This window comes from Physeter macrocephalus, chromosome 16, assembly GCF_002837175.3.
Source record: "Physeter macrocephalus isolate SW-GA chromosome 16, ASM283717v5, whole genome shotgun sequence".
NCBI lineage: Eukaryota > Metazoa > Chordata > Mammalia > Artiodactyla > Physeteridae > Physeter > Physeter macrocephalus.
Genome location: NC_041229.1, coordinates 8,413,704 through 8,433,620, shown reverse-complemented (window position 1 = coordinate 8,433,620; position 19,917 = coordinate 8,413,704). Strand labels below are relative to the sequence as shown.

The following is a 19,917-nucleotide window of genomic DNA, read 5'->3' as shown; positions in this document are numbered from 1 at the left end:
GGTTTATTTGTGCAGGGGATCTTTGCCAACTGAATCTGGGCTCCTTCTAACTATCTATCTACAGACCATGTGGCCAAGACTCCCTAGAATACCTGCTTCCAGCGATGGCAAAAGAGGCAGCTAGCAAAATCTTACTGATGTACAATTTACAATGCATTTTCTCATTAAATGCATGCATTTAATTGAGGTGTTTAGGCCTTTTACATTTAATGTGATTAGTGATATGACTGGAGTTAAATCTAATATCTTGTTGTTTTCTATTTGTCCCATCTGTCTCTCTCCCCTTTTTCTCTTTCTCTTTTTTTTTTTTGGATTAACTATATTTTATGATTCTATCTTATTTCCCTTTTTGGCTTATTAACTATAGCTCTTCGATTTGTTATTTTACTGGTTGTTTTAGGGTTTATAGCTTACATCGTTAATTTATCACAGTTCAACCTACAAGTAATATTATATTTGTGTATATGATAAGAACCTTAAAACAGTATTCTTTCATTACTCTTTTCCTGGACTTTATACTATTGTTGTCATTCGTTTTACTTCTACATATGTTACAAACCTCCAATATATGATTATTTTTGCTCTTAACATCCCATTGTTTTTCAGAGATCTAGGAAATAAGAAAAAACTCTTTTATACGCACATATTTACCTTTCTTAGATCTCTTCATTCCTTTGCGTGAACATGGGTTTCCATCTGCTGTGATATTCCTTTTTCCTGAAAAACTTCCATTAATATTTCTTGTGGGGTCCAGTGGTTAGGACTCTGAGCTTTCACTGCCATAGGCCTGGGTTCCATCCCTGGTCGGGGAACTAAGATCCCACATGCCCAGAGGCCAAAAAACAAAAAACAAAAAATTAAAGTTGCTGCTACATTCTCATATGGCTTTATTTCTGATGAGAAGTTTACTGTCTTTCTTATTTTTGATTCTCCAAACATAATGTTTCTTTTTCGTCTCTGACTGGTTTTAAGCATTTTTTAAAATTTTTATTAAAAAAATTTTTTTTAGACCACATCACGCAGCTTGCGGGATATTAGTTCCCTGACCAGGGATGGAACCTGTGCCCCCTGCAGTGGAAGTGCGGAGTCCTATCCACTGCACTGCTAGGGAATTCCCCCTAAGCAATTTAATTATGATGTGTCTTGTTGTACTTTTTTTTTCATGTTTCTTCTGATTTAGGTCTTATCTGTGGGTTTATAGTTTTCATTAAATTTGGACACTTTTCAGCCATTATTTCTTCAAAAATTTTTCATCTCAGACATTGTATTTTAAAACTCTAGAAGTTTGATTTGGACCTTTTTGGTATCTTCTTGTGTCAACTTACTCAATTTTTTTCTTTACCTTGTTGAACAGGTAACAGTTACAATAGGTTTTTATGCCTTTATTGACTCACTCCATCATTTGTGTCATTCATGGATGTTTCCATTGAGCGGTTATTCTCATTATGCATATTTTCCTGCATCTTTGCATGCCTGGTCATTTTTTATTTGAATGTCAAACACTATGAATGTTTCCTTGCTGGGAGTTGACTATTTTTGGATTAATATACATATTCTTGAGCTTTTTTTTCCTGGGATATAGTTACCTTCCATGAAATACTTTAGTACTTTCAAGGATGAGGATAGCATTTAAACATTGTCATGGAGGACAAAAAAGGTAGGCTGCTTTGTCAGAGCAGCCTTTAGTAGGAACTAGTTTTTCCCACTACTGAGGCAATATCTTTCCAGGCATTATTATATCCTACGTCCCTTAATTATCATGGGTTTTTCCACTGTGGCTGGTGGCAACACGAAGTATTCCTAGTTCTTTGTGAGGTTCAGGGATTATTTCCTCTAAGCCTTTCAGGTGACTCTTCCTCAAACTTGAGTAGTTTCCTCATATGCATGCACTGATCTCTTTCTTGAGTCCAGATCCAATTGCCTACTAAAATATCTCCAGTTGTACATATGGCAGGTACCTGGAACTCAACATATCTAAAACATAATTTATCTTTCTCCATAATTTCTACTTCTCATATAGTTCCAGTTTCAGGGAATGACACTTCTATCCATCAAGTTAGCCAACCTAGGAATGTAAGTGCTAGTCTTGAGCCCTTTTTCTCTCTACCTCCTCACCCAATCACCAGGTCCTTAAGTTTCTTCCTTCTTGCTATCTCTCTAAACTGTCTTCTGCAGATTCAGGTTTTCATCATTTCTCCCTTGAATAATGGAAACAACCAGCCTCTAGCCTCTACGTTAACTACTGCCAATCTCATTCACCAGATATCCATGTGTCTCCTTGCTACGAGAGCGGTCTTTCGTAAATACGAATATAAGCATATAATTTTCCTTAAAGTCTCTCAGTAGGTCCTTGGTGCCACCAAGAGAGTGACCAAACTTTATGTGATGACTTAAAGCTATCATTTAACTGCCTGCCTCAACTTCCCTTAATTTATTCACATATTCTTTCACAAATTTTTGAGTCCCTATTCCAATGCTAGACCCTGTGCTAGGCATGGGGATATAAAACAGAAGAAAGCAGTGATGGTCTTCCCCTAGTCTAATAGGGGAGACAGATAATTAAATAAGTGATTACAATTTAGCAGGGTGAATACTTTGATAAGAGAAGTTCAGGGTGTTCCAGGAGCTCAAAGGAGGAGCAGGGAGGTAGTTGGGGAAGGTTTCACAGACGATATGCTGTATGAGGAGGACTCGCCAGGAGAAAGGTGTATGCGTGGAGAGGATGGAGGAAGGCAGAGGCAATGCCATATGAAGACTCAGAAGGAAGAGGAAGTTGGTGTATTTTAGGAATGATGACTAAAAGAGTCCAGAGAGGCATGTGGTGAAAGAGGTATGCAGACCCAGACACCCACAGCCCTTATAAATCATGATAAAGAGTTTAGACTTTATTCTGTTGGGAATGGGAGCCACTGAAGGCTCTTAGGCAGAAAGAATAATCAGATTTCCATTTCCTAAAGCTCTATCTGGCTGCTGTGTAGGGAATGGATTAGAGGTAGCTGATCGGAAGCAGGAAGACTTTTCCAATAATTTAGGTGAAAGGTGATGGTGGCAGTCGAGATGGAAACAAGGCGGTGGATTTGAACACTTTTTTTAGGGGGTAGAATCAAAACTACTTGGTAATTGATTGGATGTGGGAGGTAAAGGAGAGGCAGTCAACTATGACTTCATCATATGTGCAGCCATACTGTCCTTATTTCTGTTCCTGCCACATACCAGCACGTTCTTGCCTTAGGGCTAGGTACTTGGTTCCCTCTGCTAACCCCAGACCTTTTACAAGGCTGGCTTCTTCCCTGTATTCAAGTCTCAACACATTCAAGTCAGCTCCTTCCCTTCAAAGAGCCAATGGCAGCCGCTCTGCCAGACGTTCTCTATGACATTTTCATGCTTGTTTTTAAAAATCACTTATCACTATTACCTTATTTTATTCTATTTTATCTATTTACTTGAATGTAAACTCCATTAAAGCAGACATCTTGTCTGTCTTGCTTACCACTAAATCCTATTATTTGAAAAGGGTCTGGCAAAAAGAGGGCACTCAGTAAACTGGAAGTTTATCTCTTGCCATTTCTCCTCCTATTCTATTCTGGCCATAATGAACAAACTACAGTGCTCTAAATATGCCGGGTAGCTTTGCTTGTGCTTTTTCCTCTGAGTAGAATTCCCTTCCCACCCTTTCTTTTCCTTGCTAATTCCTCATTGTTCCTCAAGACTTCGTTTTTATCACATTGCATTACCTTGTCTGTTTTCCCACTGGAGAGAAGCAAGTTGAGGGCATTAAGTATTCCAAACGTCTAGCCAAGGTAGGTAGATAGAGAACAGGCACTAGGCGAATGCTTATGTAGATTGCCGGGGAGCTTGTTGGAAATGCAGAGTCTTGGCCCTCGCTCCAGATGGACTGAATGAGAATCTGTACCTAGCAAGATCTCCATGTGCTTGGTTTTCACATTAAAATTTGAGGAGTGCTACTTTAGTGGTGATGATACAAAGCCTAAATTTAACTGGGTGGCCTTGTGATCCATAACGGAAGGCAGGTATGGTAAAGAAAAAGGCATGGTTCTGGGAATCCGCCAAACCTGATTGGATTTTTTTTTTGATCAGTTACAACACTTAGATGGTTGTTGTGAAATAATAAATAGGAAAGCCCTGGTACATGGTAGATGCTTAACAAACCACAGCATCTCTCTCCCCTGGAAGATTCCAAGGCTAGAAACTAGGATATCTGGCCTCTGGATCTGGTATTGTCACCAATTCACTAAATCAAGGAACCATAGAGTTAGAAGGGACCTTCATATAGGTCCCATTTAGCAGACTTGTGCTATAGAAACTAAGGCTCATAGCTAGACTGGAGATCAAGTTTTCTGAGTTTCATGTTCTGCCACACAGCTTTCTCACTTGTAAAATTAGGAAAATAATGCCCCTCCTAGCTGTTTCACAGATGACATCTAATCTTTAATAAGTATGCAAGAGCTCTTTAAAAGTGCAAGGTATAATTATTATTGTTTTTAAAATCTGGACTGTATTATATGTGTTGGGATTTGTAAGATGTCCTTCCATCAAGCCAGTTAGAGTAGACTCATATCTACTAAATTCTTCCTAAATCCACACTTTAAAAAATATTTATTTATTTATTTTTGGCTGCATTGGGTTGCCGCGTGCAGGCTCTCTAGTTGTGGTGGGGTTCGTTGCCCTGTGGCATGTGAGATCTTAGTTCCCTGACCAGGGACGGAGCCTATGTACCCTGCACTGGAAGGCAGATTCTTAACCACTGGACCATCAGGGAAGTCCCTTAAATTCACACTTTTGAGAAATGATAGAATTTGGAGTAATTGCTGCTATTGTAATTAATAATTACAATAATCAGTTTATCATTAAACCACTTAGTCTCTTTATAATAAGATATCTAAGCCTCAGCAAACTGCTTATTTTAATCAAAATTCCAAAAGAAATAAAAATCTTTTCTTTGTAGTTCCTTATAATAAATAGTTAAAGATATTTACTCATATGGGGCAAAAAGGAAGTTTAGGAATGTCTCCTCTTTGTGATGATTTTAATCGTGGAGTAAATCAAGCAATAGATTTATAAGAAAAGGAAACGAGTGGGTATTCATAGATCTGGTCTCAGTGAAAATGAGATTATTGCCAAGGCTAAAATAAATAAGAAAGAGGTCCCCTCTCCAAAGGAGTTTACATATATAAATCCCAGGTTGGACCTTTTATTTCAGGGCTTCTGCTACTCTGAATGCTTAGTTCTCTTCTCCCATCATGTTAGTTTCGACTTCGTGACCCTCTCCCTGAAAGAGAAGGTAGTTTCCACAGGCTCAGAGTAGGGGACTCGTCTGTTCTGGAATGGGGCTGGAAGTTGGGCAGGGTAGAAGAGGTCAAAGACCCCACCCCCCAGCCCACTAAACTAACTGGAGGTCAGGAGGTCTGGGTAGTTGTTCTGCCACTGACCTTGAGTAAGTCGGTTGATACCTGGGCTCACACTATGTAAGGTTATACTAAAGAGCTTCCAGTTGTAAAAATCTGATTTTATAGGTGGCCTGAGCAGAGCAGCTCTAAGCACACCTAGAGGTGACGGAAAATAGGAAGTGGAAAAAAAGAGGAAAAAATGGGGAGTGAGAGATATAAGAGGCTGGGAATAGGGGAGAAAAAGGTTATAGGTCAGGCTTATTGGTTCGATGCCAAGAAATTGCCATCCCTGGGGTAGAGACGGACTGCTGGGGACAGAGATGAAAACAGTTTCATTTCTATTTACTTGATCGTTTTAATCTCAGCCAACACTTTACTGTCAGAGAACACGCCTAATGCAGCCGAATTGCATGGCAGCTTGACCTATACTTAGTCATTTTATTCTTAATCGTTTAGTGACCTTGATTGAAACCCATCATTGCTTAGTACCCTTTGGTTACTGAAGTCTCCAACCAAAGAGACCAAGATGACTTATGCATTTTATTGTTCTGTTGTTAGGCTTCATAATAGAAAGACAAGCAACCCTGCAGAAGTTAAGTGGGAGAGAGCAAAGAACACGATACGGAATCAGGAAGGACGGCATCCCCGGAAGCGACGCGGGTGGGCCCAGAGGACGGACTGCATTTCCCAGGCTCAGTCGCCACTCGGCCCCGCCCCCTCCGCCGCCGCGGCCCCGCCCCCTCCGCCCGGGCGGCTGGACTCGGCGCCTGCCCGACTTCCCAGCGGCCCCGTGCGGCCTGGGCATGCCCAGTGTGGGCGCAGCGGCCCTGGCCCTGGGATCGCCCTGGCGGGAGCGGGTGACCGACTGCGGAGGGGCGTGGAGGAGCTGAGCGGGCCAGCGGTGGGCCAGGGGCCGGGCCGGAGCCGGAGACGCGGGGGCAAAGCTGCCGGGTAGGTGCAGTTCTGCCGAGCCAGGCCCTGGCGCCGCGCAGCCTGCGCGCGCGGCACGGGCCCGGGTGGCTGGGGCGGCGAGGGCGTGTGAGGGCAGCAGGGCCCGAGCGCGGGGTTGGAGGTGCGGGCGGGGGCTGCGCGCGGGGACGCCTGGCGGGAGGGTGCTGCGGCGGCGGGGCAGGGCTGGGGCGCGGGACTCAGCCCGCAGTCGCGGGCGAGCCTCTGCCCAGGTGCGGCGCGGCTGTCTTTAGCTCCCCGCGTGACGGGATGTGAGCGTGCCCTGCGCCTCATCCACGGCTGTGGTTGCGGAGGGAGACCAGCTTCCAGTCGGGTTTGCCAAGGAGCTGGGGGGAAACGGGTCCGAAGGGACCTGTGGGCTCTGAGCATCCGGGGAGCCCGGTGGGATGTGAGGATGCTTACCTTTAGTGAAACTGGAGTGGGATGTGCCAGCCTCCTGCTTTCCTTACTTGGGTTTCTGGGTTTAGTGACTTAGAAATGAAAGTACAGGACCGTGCCTCAGTAGATGCTTAATAAGTTCTCATGACTGTTTAGGACTTTAATGGCCAGTTGTATTTACAGGCTTACGAGACATTTTGTCCTGGGATGCTCGGGTTAAACAAAAATCCTCATCGCAAAGCTTGAGTAAAAAGCCCCCACTGAGGGTTCAGACACCGGGGTTTTGAAGTTCGCTGTAACCTTTCACGTGCTGTAATCTTGGGCAAGCCATTTAACTTCGGAGATTCAGTTCCTCCGTCTGTGAAATGCTGTGAACCAGATGCATCTCACTTACGTCCACCACAGTTGGAGGGTTCCCTCCGTGTTATACAGTCTCTGGTCTCAAATCGTGGCAGATTGCTTTTCTCCATGCCTGAGCTTTTTGTCAAACCGGATAATATTTCTGGATATTCCGGATAATTCAAATAGGATCTGCATATAAAATTGAAGTGACTTGTCCTTCACAGGCCACTATTGGTCAGTAGGTAACCTGCCACTTGGTACTTGCAGAAGCCAGTTGTTAATGGCTATGGTTTAGGTAACACAGCTCCTCTCCTTGGATTAGAACCCACATGCTTCCAGCTGTGTCAGCACCTTGTGAGAAACCCAGACTAAGTAATCGGCTTCCTTAAACTCCCATACTAGCTCATTCTGTAGTGGGATTATGTTTATGTAGAAGTTAAGTTTTTATTTTCATGTTACTGCACTTTGTACTCAAAACCTATGAAAAATTTTAATACCCTTAATTCATAGATGAGGAAGTAGATGGTTAAAAGGGAATCCATGATAATCTTTAGAAACTAGTGTCTTATGTATCATCATTGACCATTAACATACCCTGTCACTGAGTATCCTATCACTCAGGTGTTTTTTGTTTGTTTTTAAGTGGGAGCATTAACAAAAGTTTCTTACCCTAGAAACTTCTCTACCTGAAGTGAGTGCATCTGTGTAGGATTTGACCCAAGGAGAAGATGGTACATACAGTGTTGTGCAAGTTGCCTTCCCTCTGCTGTATTCCCTGCTCTTCCTGTTCTGGGTGGCAGTAGTCCAGTTGGGTCAATAAGGTACAGTTTGGTGGAGTGGTCATTAGGGAAAGTGTGCTTATGTTTTGAAATTCGAGGTGTGTAGAAGCTGCGTGTGAAATTGTCATTATGGTCTATCTCTTAAATTAAGAATACCCTAGATTGGTTTAGTCAGGTTGGAGAACTTCAGAATCCCAAGTCCTTAATTAAATTTTTGAAAATAGGTTTTCCATTCACCTTAGACATTACGTGGGAGCATAGTATTTTAAAAATACTTATACGCGTGAACTTTCAAGTTATTATTTTATGAAGCTAGATTTCTCATTCACCTAAAAAATAAAATGGGAAAGCTATACTGTGTTAAAGAATATTTATACACGTGGACTTAACCTTCTTTTGGCCTAGTTTAAAATTCATTGTTTCCTGCATGCTTGTTAAAATTGTACATATATGTATACATTTAAAGTTGGAAAACAGGGAAGGCATATTTGGGGGTCTTGGCAGGAAATTTCACATCATACTTTGAACTTATCTGTGTGCTGGAGGGCCCTGTGTAGGAAGTGCATATTTAGTAATTTTTGTTAGAACTTGCATTTTGCTCCTGTATTTGTATTCAAGTAACATCAAGCACAAATATTGCTTAGGAGGATATTGAAGTGTAATTATCACTCATCTCATGATCTCAAATCTCAAAAGAACTTGGGACGTGTAGGAGGGATAGTTAGGGACATCAAGGCCCAGAGAAGAGATTACTAGTCCATGTAAAAGTGAAAGGGTGGTAAGTGATTTAAAAATTTATTGATTTCAGGTAGTAGTTACAGGTGTAACCTCACTTAGTTAACTGTGCTAGTATCTACCTAAGTGCTAGAATCTACTGCAGTCCTATTAGAGAAGTATGTGGAAAACGTCATCATGTAGAAATGTACATGAAGTAACTTGAAGATAAATATTTTTCCCTGCTTATGCTCCGTCTGTTTCCAGGTGCTTCATGATGAGACATTTGGGGACACTTCTCTCTCCTTTGTGTAGTTGATAGTTTGGGCGGTGAAGAGATGGCTGACGGTGTCAAAACCTTTCTGCAGGACCTTGCCAGGGTGAGTACGTCAAGTCATCTTTTGACCCTTTTGCTGCAGGAACTGACTAGAAAATCCTTTAGGTATTTTTGAAATTTTTATTATATTTGTTGGGTTCTTCGCCTACAAGTTTTCATTCTAATCCATACTACTCGAGGGAGAGAAGTATTATCCTGCATCTCTCAGAAGCTTAGGAGAACTGTCTAGTGAGTGTCTGTAGTATTGAAACCCTGTTCAGCTTGGCCCCAGAACCTCTTTTTTTTTTTAAACTTTATTTATCAATGTATTTTTTTTTTTTTGGCCGTGCCGCATGGCTTGTGAGATCTAGTTCCCCGACCAGGGATTGAACCCGGCCCTTGGCAGTGAGAGCGTGGAGTCGTAACCACTGCACCGCCAGGGAATTCCCTAAACTTTATTTTGGAATAATTTTAGAGTTGCACGGCTGTACAGAGAACTCCCCTATATCCTTCACCAGGTTCTCCTAATGTTAACATCGTATGTAACCATGGTATATTGTTGAAGACCAAGCAGTGAACATTGGTACAGTGCTATTACCTAAACTACTTTGTCTGGATCTACATTATAGGACCTGTCTTATTCTCCCATTCTACAAGGCGGAGATGATGATGCTTTAGAAAAAATGTCCCATAGAGATCTGTTTAGGATGTAGTCACCCACATGATCAGTAGCATAACATTCCATTATAGTGGCTGTCTGAGGTCTAATGCCCTAGTTGTAGCCCCTGTAGCTCTATTCCTGGGAGCAGGAGAGAGGCCAGTTCTGACGGGGAGTGGGAGTGTTTAAAAGTTTATTACCTTTGAATCAAAGAGGGGGGAATTGAAGGAATATCTTAGAAGGGCCAAAGAGAATTCATGTGATCTTCTTTTAATACCTTACGTCCTTTTGTGTGATAAAATTTCAACCCTGGATCAGTTATACAACGTGAACTTTGTGTGTCTGTCTGCCCCACTAGACTGTAAGTATCTCAGAAGTGGGGATTCTGTCACCATCCTAGCACATACTAGGCCCTAAGCCATTTGAACTTAACTATCTTAAAATTTTAAACTGTTTGTGGAAGATTTAGAAGTTAAAAAGCAAAATAAGATTAAACATTACTCATAGATAAAAGACCAGGTGCATGCTGCCAATTTATGCTCCTATTGGCAGGTACTTCATAAACTTGTCCATTTCGCTGTATCCTGACAGTTTTCTCTAAAATTTGTTTTCGCTCATAACAATAGGTGAAAATGCCATTCTTAAATCCAGGTTGGCCATTGCTTCCAGAATGCCTTTTTCTGCTGCTTCTTTGTTTTTGTTTGTTTGTTTGTTTGTTTGTTTTGGCTGCGTGGCATGTGGGACCTTAGTTCCCTGACCAGGGATCGAACCCGCGCCCCCTGCATTGGAAGTGCGGAGTCTTAACCACTGGACCACCAGGGAAGTCCCCTTTTTTCTGCTTCTTGATGAAGTTGAATACCCTAGTCCTTCCCACTCTACTTTGGACATAAATCTGTTGCGGTACTTACTAAACTATAAATTTTTATTTATTTATTTTTTTCTTTTGGTTTACTTGTGTACTTTTCCTGCTGAGTTATAAGTTTCCTGAGCATTTCCATATGTTGTCTAGCTCATTGAAGATGCTCAGTATGGGAGTGGGTGGTTGAATGAGTGCAGTCCTTTGAACTGGGTAATAGGCAGTTCTGATGTTTATAGTAATAACAGTAACCTTTCTGCCATTGGGGCTCTTCCAGTCATTGGCAAGTGCCCCCATCAGTGACTTATAGACTTAACAACCCTCTTCCTCAGCATACACTGTTTAAAGGCATTCTCCTCCAGCTACACTACAATGTTGTTTCTGTCTTATGTGGCATGCTCTTATCCTACAGCTTTTCACACTTTTACAGTGATTATTTCTTTGTGTCTTCCATTAGCCTTGGTCCAGCCCTGGTCCTTTCTTGAGACCAGTGTTTAATCTATCCTAGTATTGCTAGTTTAGTACAGGATGTAGATTGTACTTGTAGACATTAGATTGATATTGGAAGAGTATAGAGGAGGGCAATAACTTGGCTTTATAGTATTGGTAAGTGTTAGAGGGAGTAGAAAACCACTATTTTGCAGCCATGTTATTCAAGATTGGTTTGGGCAAGAATTGTTAATTGATGCTAAATCTAGGGGAGGGGACTTGATGAGCAGGATATTTGCCTGGTCTCAGAAATGTCTGCCCACAGATTACTTATTAGTTGCAAGGAGAAAAATTTGCAACCATAAAATGGAGCTGGATAACACCTTGACTGAATATGTAAAATTGACATCACCAGCCATGTGAGACAGACATCACATGCCTCTGGATGTAATACCTGGAAGGGCACACCATCACTTGTGTGATATTCCTGCCAAAAATATGTAACCTGGGACCTAATCATGAGGACACAAACCTAAATTGAGGGCATCCTGTAAAATAACTGACCTGTATACTTCATAAAGGAAGACACGATAAGGAGCTGTTCCTGATTAAAGGAGACTGAAGAGATATGAGAGCTAAATGCAACATGTGATTCTGAACTGATGTCTGATACTTGAGGGGTAAAAATGCTATAGAGGGCATTACTGGGACAAATGGGGAAATTGGAATATGGACTGTAGATTAAACTATTTCAATATTTAACTTCTTTAATAGATAACTATATATATTTCCTAAGAACAATATTGTTCTTAGGAAATATACACTGAACAATTAAAAGTAAAGCGACATGACACAGCAACCTCCTCAAATGATCTAAAAAAAATGTGTATATATATATATATATATATATATATAAACAAGAATAAATAACAATGTGGCAAAATAGCTGGTGAATCCCAAGAAAGGGTATTAGGGAGTTCTCCATTCTTGTAGCTCTTCTGTAAATTGGGAATTATTTCAAAATAGAAAAATATCAAGGGTCCCCTAAGCTTTGTAGCAAACTAAGTACCATGATTTCCACTGTTATTTCATCACTTTCCTATATGTAACTTTGGAAAGTCTTCTGATCCAAAATCTTCCCTCTTTAAAAATAATACTCTTGTGTATAGGGAATCAAAGACTCCATCTGGGGAATTTGTACCATCTCAAAGCTAGATGCTCGAATTCAGCAAAAGAGAGAGGAGCAGCGTCGAAGAAGGGCAAGCAGTGTCCTGGCTCAGAGGAGAGCCCAGAGTATAGAGAGGAAGCAAGAGAGGTAAGGAGTGGAGGCTGATGTCAGAAAACACGTGAATTCCCTTCTGTGGGCACTTTAGGAAGTGATTAAACTTAGTATAGAATTCAGACACTACATAGTGACTTGGAGTTTCAATACCCCATTATTTCTCTTTTGTACTTTCTCCCCCAAAAAAGTTACAGGTGATTTCCCCCCACTCTCCTCACATTGAGTTAAACTCAATGTGTCTAGCAGTAATCCTTGTTCAAAATGTTGTGGTGTTTAAAAGAAATCAGGATGGTGAATAGAGAACCATAAAAAAATTGCTTGGATTGGTGGATACTTCTAGGACCGCCTGTGTGGATTTTGATAGAAGAACCTCAGACATCCTCTTCTAGTCTACAGTCTTGGATTTTAGAAAATATAGTTTTTTGTGTGTTTGTTTTTTTTAAGAAAAACTGCTTCTCTTGAAATATTTTTAGCCTTTTCTTATTGACATTAGGAGAGAACATTGGGAGAACAGTAGGTGCTGGAAAAATAATATGCCAACAAAAGATATAAAAAGGAGAGCTACTGAATGACACTATGGAAATAGCCTGTATGCCTTTTAAGCTAAATACATGTGGTCTTTTCCAGTGAACCACGTATTGTTAGTAGAATTTTTCAGTGCTGCGCTTGGAATGGTGGAGTATTCTGGGTAAGTTCTTTTTCGTCGAATTCCAGGTGCCTTATAAGCATCTTTATTCAGATTATTTTGGTGTTCATGGTTCTCAACTGTCTTCCTGAAACTGAGACAGGTAGCTTTCACCTGCTAATACGTGCTTAAGGCCATCACTCAGGATTCTGTGCACCTTCACTCATTTTATTCCCACTCAGAGAAAACTTGTATGTAAATGTCGGGCATAGATAGCCCTGAATATACACCTTTTTCTTAAATGACTTATTCACAAGTTTTAATGTTAATAGGTAACAATTTCTTGGACATTGTCTGGACATTTTGGTTAAGAGCAACTATGGGGGCTCAGAGGGGAAAGAGATGGATATGGGCAAGGTTCTCCCTTTGTCTGGTCATAGCAATGTCCTCGAATTGATTACTATTGAAACTCATACAAGAAGGTTGCCTACAGCTGACTGAGAACTAACACAGGCTTAAGTGAAATTTGAGTAGTTTGAAGAACAAATAGTTAAGTATTTTCTTGGACTTGAAATTCAGTATAATTCAACTTGTTAATCTAAACATTTCACAGATATTTTTAGGTATTAGCTTTAATTAATAAAATATGACTGCGTACTTAGTATATGCCTGTAGTTTGGCGTGACTACTAATTGAAATGTTCTTCTAGTCCCCCAGAAGTTTTACTGTTTTCATAGGCAGTGTCAGGTTTGTACGCCTCAGCTGGAGAATTGGGAAACAGAACTGAGTCCAATTTTGGTACCACTTCAGGGCTCCTAATTTGTAAAAGGCACTTCCATCTGGAAAATAATTACACTGAAACTTGGAACTCCTGTTTTAAAGAAGGGCTTTTAATGTTTACCTTATTTCTTCTCTCCTTTAGTTCAGTCTCCTTTTGTTTTATCGAGTGTTTATTCCCGTGCTTCAGTCAGTAACGGCCCAAATTATTGGTAAGTATGTCCATTGCTGAGGTGGGAGGTGTTTCTCTGTGTCTCCCTCAGTCTATTGAACGCTTCTTCTGTACCTGCAGCTTTAGATGTTTTTAACTCAAATCTCTCAACAACCCTTTGGGTATTGTTACAGATAGCATTTTATAGATGAGGAAATGGAAATTGGTTACCAAGGTTAAACCGTTAGTAAGTGGCATAGCTGGGATTTGAACCAGGGTGGTTTCCTGCATACAGTGTACTGCTGGTCACTGACATATCAGTCACCACCCGGTAAGCAGGTTTGTCTCAAGGTAAGCAGCACATCTCCGTGGCTACTCTGAATTGGAGTTGTGGCCAGAATTTGGTGTGTCTATGAAGAATAAGACTCTCTGAAATTGGTGCAGTGATGTGCTGGCAGGAAACAAAGATGTATGTGTGTGGAGTAGGGGTTGCATATTTGGTCTTCTGGTTTTCCAGTTCTCCAGTTAAACTACTAAGCCTTTCCGCTTTTTTTAGGTGATCCGTCACTACATGGGGACGTTTGGTCGTGGCTCGAGTTTTTCCTCACGTCAATTTTCAGTGCTCTTTGGGTGCTCCCCCTGTTTGTGCTTAGCAAAGTTGTGAATGCAATTTGGTTTCAGGTAGGTCCAGGGCAGAATGGAGTCTGGGTTTTATGGCATAATGGATCGCCAGGTGGCAGGTTTCAGCCTGCGAAGTTAGTGGCCATGTAGGGAGCGATTTCACAGCCTTAACTTTTCTTGGTCAAGCAGCCAGTGGGTGATCTCTGTGCTCTTGTAAAATGGAATTATCCTCTCAGGTCTCCAGAGCATCTCGTGGCCAGATGTCCAGGGGCTTTTCTCCCCTGGCAGGTCTCATGGCAGATCAGTGGCCTTAGCTTTGGGGATGGATATTGAGGCCATTTAATTCATGTTTTGGTGAGCTCCTTTCTCTCTTACAGGATATAGCTGACCTGGCCTTTGAGGTATCAGGGAGGAAGCCTCACCCATTCCCTAGTGTCAGCAAAATAATTGCTGACATGCTCTTCAACCTTTTGCTGCAGGCTCTTTTCCTCCTCCAGGTGAGACTTGCCTTCTGGGCACATGGAGCAGATTAAGAAAAGAAGATTCACTAGAGGGAGCGTCACAAAGACAGGGTGTCACATTTATACTCAGGAGATATGTTTATGGGAGGCAATGATTTGTAAATCATTTTTTCACAGAAACAACTAGAGACTTAAAATCATAAAATGTTAAAGAAACTTGAATTTGCCTGCTCCTCCCTGCCACCCTGAGCATTCTTCACTCCTGCTATTGAGAAACTTGAGAAGCAACTATCAGGCTATCTAGGTAGAGAGTGATGACTCAGAGTGGCAGGTGAACAGTGTCAGGTCTCTGAAGCTTTGGAATTAAGATTTTCCATACTTGTTCTTCAGGGGATGTTTGTGAGTCTCTTTCCCATCCATCTTGTTGGTCAGCTGGTTAGTCTCCTGCATATGTCTCTTCTCTACTCACTATACTGCTTCGAATATCGTTGGTTCAATAAAGGTAAGCCTGTCTAAAGAAACTCAGAACTTGGAGGCCCAATTTGGAAATGGTGCTGCTAAGTAGACTTCTTAAATTCTTCAATACTTAGGCCCTTGGCAAACCGTCTTTGGATTGAAGCAGCCTTTTTGGCAAGAGGGGACTTACATTTGGCTTAGGGGGTTAACCCTTAACTTTGTTGCTGGGGAATGTAGCAGTGTAGCATCATCCTTATGGAGCTTAATGTCACGTAGCTCTGACAGCCATAAGATGGCATAAATGAGCACGAATTATTTTGAATTAGAGAAATTAATTTGATGTTGGTGCATACAGTTTATTTTGGGGGATATTTTGAAAGTCCTTGGCATATTTGGGTGTGGTTGGTTGAAAGGGGTTAATTGATTCCTAGAGGATAGCTGCCTTTTTTTGATTCTTGCTTTGTTCAAGACTAATACTGACAAAGGATTCTGGTGTTGTAATTCAGAATTCACTTAGCCTGCCAACTTTGTAATTGTGATTGTTCAATTGTAAAAGCTTCGCATAGAAGCTTTATCCGATTTGGACAATTCTAATTTATATGCTTTAGTTGTATTCTAAATGGCAGGTCTGTACCTACAACTCAAACCTCAAATAAATTGTCTGCCATAGTTAGTCATTTGACTAAAAGGAAATATGCAGCCTAATTGTATTGGCTCCTTGTTTTAGGAATTGAAATGCACCAGCGATTGTCAAACATAGAAAGGAATTGGCCTTACTACTTTGGATTTGGTCTGCCCTTGGCTTTCCTCACAGCCATGCAGTCCTCCTACATTGTCAGGTAATTTGACTGTAGGGACTTGAAGGGGACTGGTAAAAATACTCCGTGTAGGGAGCACCTTCTGTATGCCTGGTTCTGTGCTAGGCATTCTGCATTCTTATTTGGCCATCAGGAGGTCTGTAGGATTTTTTCTCCCTGACAGATAGTCATAGACATTTGTCAGTTAGCATTTTTTTTTTTTTTTTTTTTTTGCCCCGTTTTGCGGCATGCTTAGTTCCCCAACCAGGGATCAAACCCGTGCCCCCAGCAGTGGAAGCACGGAGTCCTAACCACTGGACCGCCAGGGAATTCTCAGCATTAAAATATAGTCTGCATGATCATATATGTCATATTCTTTCTTCTGTTTTGCTTCCCGGAACAATGTTAAACATAGCCAGCGCTTAGAAAAATCCTTTTTTTTTTTTTTTTTTTAAAAGATGTGTTTTATACATTAAGGGTCCATCAAGCCATGATATTTAGCACTGGAGGCAAAGAACTTTGGGCTTCTAGTATCTTCAAAGTCATGGCTGTTTGGAAGGTGACTAATTATTTCTTTTCTTTTTTTTTTTTTAAACAGTGGCTGCCTATTCTCTATCCTCTTTCCTTTATTCATTATCAGCGCCAATGAAGCAAAGACCCCTGGCAAAGCATAGTAAGTATTAGCCAGTATTAGCTAAAATGTATTAAGTTTTTTTGGTCTAAAGTGTTGGGGCCATAACACTGCAATTATGTGAATGAGACATTTTTGTTAAGGTTTTTTAAAAATAACCTTACATTGCAGGAAACTATTAATATACAGTTCAATGAGAGAAACACTTCTGGGATGAATCCCAAAATTTTCCCCATGCATATGTGCACATATGTGTTTCAGAAATTGCTGCTATTATACCTATTCTTAAAATGTAACAGTTCACCGAATAAGGCACTTATACCTGTAGTTGAGCTCATTTTGTAAGAATGGCCAACTTTTTAAAAATAGTGGGCCATGTGTTCTGGCTACAGGAGTTCACTGATAATGACAGTAAAACAAAGTATTTTAAAATGTATCTTTAGTTAACACTAGCACTCTGAAAGTTTTATCACTTCAGAGAAAAGCCCAATCTTTTGATCAATTTTGGTTAAGTCAGTGAGGATACACTTATTAGAAATTTCCAATCTGCTTTGGGTTCTTGCATGTTCTTGCTATCCAGTAAATGCTAAGTGTGTATCTTAACGTAACTAACTTTCTCTTGAAGCTCTCCTGAAAATGAAATACACATAGCATATGATATCTTCAGACACAGCTTGAAGTTTGTACCCTAGAAAGGTACTTCTTGAATCAGAATTAATCTAAAATAGAACTTTACTTCCTCTAAGCCCCGATACTGCAAATGGTGATACTACTGCCCTCCTGACAGGACCCAGTGCATTCTTTAGTTGCTGCCTGTTTAATCTGTGTGTCTAACCTCTGTACTTGCTTGATCAAATTTCTGGTGTCTTGTTTTCCCCTGTATCATTTTAAATTGAAAGTAGTCGAGTAAGTTGTCAAATAATTAAAACAATTTTGCTCAACTTGGGGGTCTAACAGGTTGGGTCTCTTTTGCCTTTTAGCCTTTTCCAATTGCGTCTCTTCTCCTTGGTGGTTTTCTTAAGCAACAGACTCTTCCACAAGACGGTCTACCTGCAGTCTGCCCTGAGTAGTTCAACTTCTGCAGAGAAGTTCCCCTCACCACACCCATCTCCTGCCAAACTGAAGGCTGCTGAGGGCCACTGAGTCGCTGCCACCCAGAGGGGATGGGTGGGATTGGAAGGATGCCGCGTCAGCTCTTTCTCTTGTTCACCTCCCCGACCAGGGAAGCCAGGACCCACTCTGCCAAGGGCCCTGTGCATATTCCCTTCTCTCTGAGGAATCGGGATTTTTGTCTCTGGTGCACGTAAGGCAGAATCGTCCTGACACCAGTATGGATTTTAAACACCAGTGAGTCTGAAAGGACCACAGGTTTTTCTGCAGCTCTTTTCTAGCATTTGCCAGCCCCCGTGCCTGGACTGATTTGAATACTTTTTCTCCCTGTGCCATTTATCCTCCCACCTCCCCTTCCTGCCTTCCACCCCCCCTTGGATGAATGGATTTTTGTAATTCTAGTTGTTGTATTTTGTGGACCTGTTTTGGTTTTTCTGTGAAGCACATATATTGGACGTGGGAAGTAAAGGAGGCTCTGCTGCTCCTGGTCACTCCCGTTATAGCCATCACTGTCTTGTTTCTTGTAACTCAGGCTAGATTTGGTCTCTTGCTCCATTGCAAAAAAAACAAGCCTGAAGAGATGGGACAGGAGGAAAGACCTCACAGCCAGATCTGCTGGGTTTTGAGGAGTGGTTTTCTTTCTTCCCCTTGAAGGGGAAAAAGCTTTTTTCACTGGTACATTTAAAGCTCCCCCAGCTATAGGGAGGTACCAATTTTGGACAAGTGCCACTGCAACACAGAATGCTCAGAGAACCTGAACTTTTAAACTCTGAAGGTCTGAACTTTCCTGTTGGCCACTGCTGGGTCTGTCTGGTATTTCAAAGGAATATTGGGTGCTGCAAATAGGAACTGAAGGGGTAAACTTATTAAACCCATTAAACCTGTGATTGGTTGGTGTTTTCCTGTCATTTTAGAGACTAAATATGGGGGGAGGGGCAGGTGTCAAAGCACTTGCACAGTTTTAAGACATCACAAACGTGAGCTTGTTTCCCACAAATGTGTAATGGTTGAAATTTACAAGTCGTCACTTCAAGAAACATATTCGTGGAACCCAGGACTTTGTCTTGGATAATTTGGAAGATTAGTTCTGAAAAATGTTCCCTGAAGAAGTTTGGGTTATATGATTATAATCATGTTAACATCTTGTGGAAGAATTTGGGACTGAGTTGTTTTAAAGTCTATATGTACATCTGTCCTGTGTACTCATGAAGGAAGAGAGGGCCTTCTAGACTTCAAGAATTGAACATTCTCATTAGGGAAGAGATTAGACATTTGGTTAACAGAAACCTTTACTATGTACAGGACAAAATAAGGATTTAAAAATCGTTGCCAGCAGATGTGAACCAAGTTTGAATACAGAAGGTTTTAAAATAGTGGGTATTTTGGAAGTAGGTGTTTCCAGCTCGTGAACAGAAAATTGTAAAAGACAGTTTAAGATTTATTTTCAACATCCCTCTGGTCATTTGACAGTAGTATTGCAGAGAACTACTTTCAGGTTGCCGAGGGGGTGGTTGAAGAAGACCTCAGTATTTCATCAGCTTGCAACTGATCAGCGACTGCCTTACTTAAGATTAGTTGTTGCAGTTTTTAAAATGAGATTAAAATGGCCACATCTTTGCTGCCTGCAATTTGTATTTGTGTCAGCTAAGCTGGTCTTAGAAGGGTGAGGGAAGTTGAGTAGAGGAAGGCAAGTGATATTATCCAGCACTGTGCCTGGCTATAGAAAATGCTCTAAGTCACTGGATGTGAGGAATCTGTAAAGTTTTATTAGTGTAACTGAGAGGCCAGGCCTGTACAAAGGCTAGATTACCAAATGTCTCTTGTTGTAGGTATTCCTGATTTCATGAGATGTACACAAAAGCAGTGTAAACTTCTCTTGCCTTTTCACTAGCATATGGGCAGTGAGGGCAGCGATTAGGAAATTGGGATAAAAGGGGGAGTAGGCTCTGTTTTTGCCAAGTTCAGAATGGCAGTTTAAGGCAGACTAATAGTAACTGAAGATAAGGGAGGGCACATCACTACAGACGAAAGTGAGAGCTTGAGTTTCAATCATACAGCCAGGAGGATCTAAGGAATCATGTTAACAAATCTCTCTTCAGGGACAGACATCACAGCTTGGACAGGTATGTGTGGTTGAAAACACGACCCTTTTATCCT

At 41.3% G+C, this 19,917-nt stretch overlaps 1 protein-coding gene across 2 annotated transcripts; it reads left to right on the top strand.

Annotated features, from left to right (window-relative positions):
- Positions 1 to 6,201: 6,201 nt before the first annotated feature.
- EI24 (EI24 autophagy associated transmembrane protein) lies at positions 6,202 to 18,647 on the top strand. 2 transcript variants are annotated; one of them, XM_024131238.3, is made up of 12 exons: positions 6,206 to 6,359; positions 7,772 to 7,918; positions 8,858 to 8,970; positions 12,019 to 12,164; positions 12,759 to 12,819; positions 13,679 to 13,745; positions 14,241 to 14,365; positions 14,683 to 14,802; positions 15,157 to 15,268; positions 15,950 to 16,061; positions 16,618 to 16,692; positions 17,631 to 18,647. In XM_024131238.3, exons 3-12 carry the CDS (start codon positions 8,929 to 8,931, stop codon positions 17,791 to 17,793), a joined length of 1,023 nt encoding a protein of 340 aa, XP_023987006.1. In that variant the 5' UTR covers positions 6,206 to 6,359; positions 7,772 to 7,918; positions 8,858 to 8,928; the 3' UTR covers positions 17,794 to 18,647. The 2 variants fall into 2 exon arrangements, with proteins under 2 accessions (XP_028357018.1, XP_023987006.1); XM_028501217.2 differs by lacking the exon at positions 14,683 to 14,802 and having other exon boundaries at positions 6,202 to 6,359.
- Positions 18,648 to 19,917: the final 1,270 nt, after the last annotated feature.

Coding starts and splice junctions, on each gene's coding strand:
- EI24 (XM_024131238.3), top strand. CDS start 8,929: ATGGCTGACGGTGTCAAAACCTTTCTGCAGGACCTTGCCAGG. Junction 8,971..12,018: donor TTCTGCAGGACCTTGCCAGG/GTGAGTACGTCA, acceptor TCTTGTGTATAG/GGAATCAAAGACTCCATCTG. Junction 12,165..12,758: donor ATAGAGAGGAAGCAAGAGAG/GTAAGGAGTGGA, acceptor GGTCTTTTCCAG/TGAACCACGTATTGTTAGTA.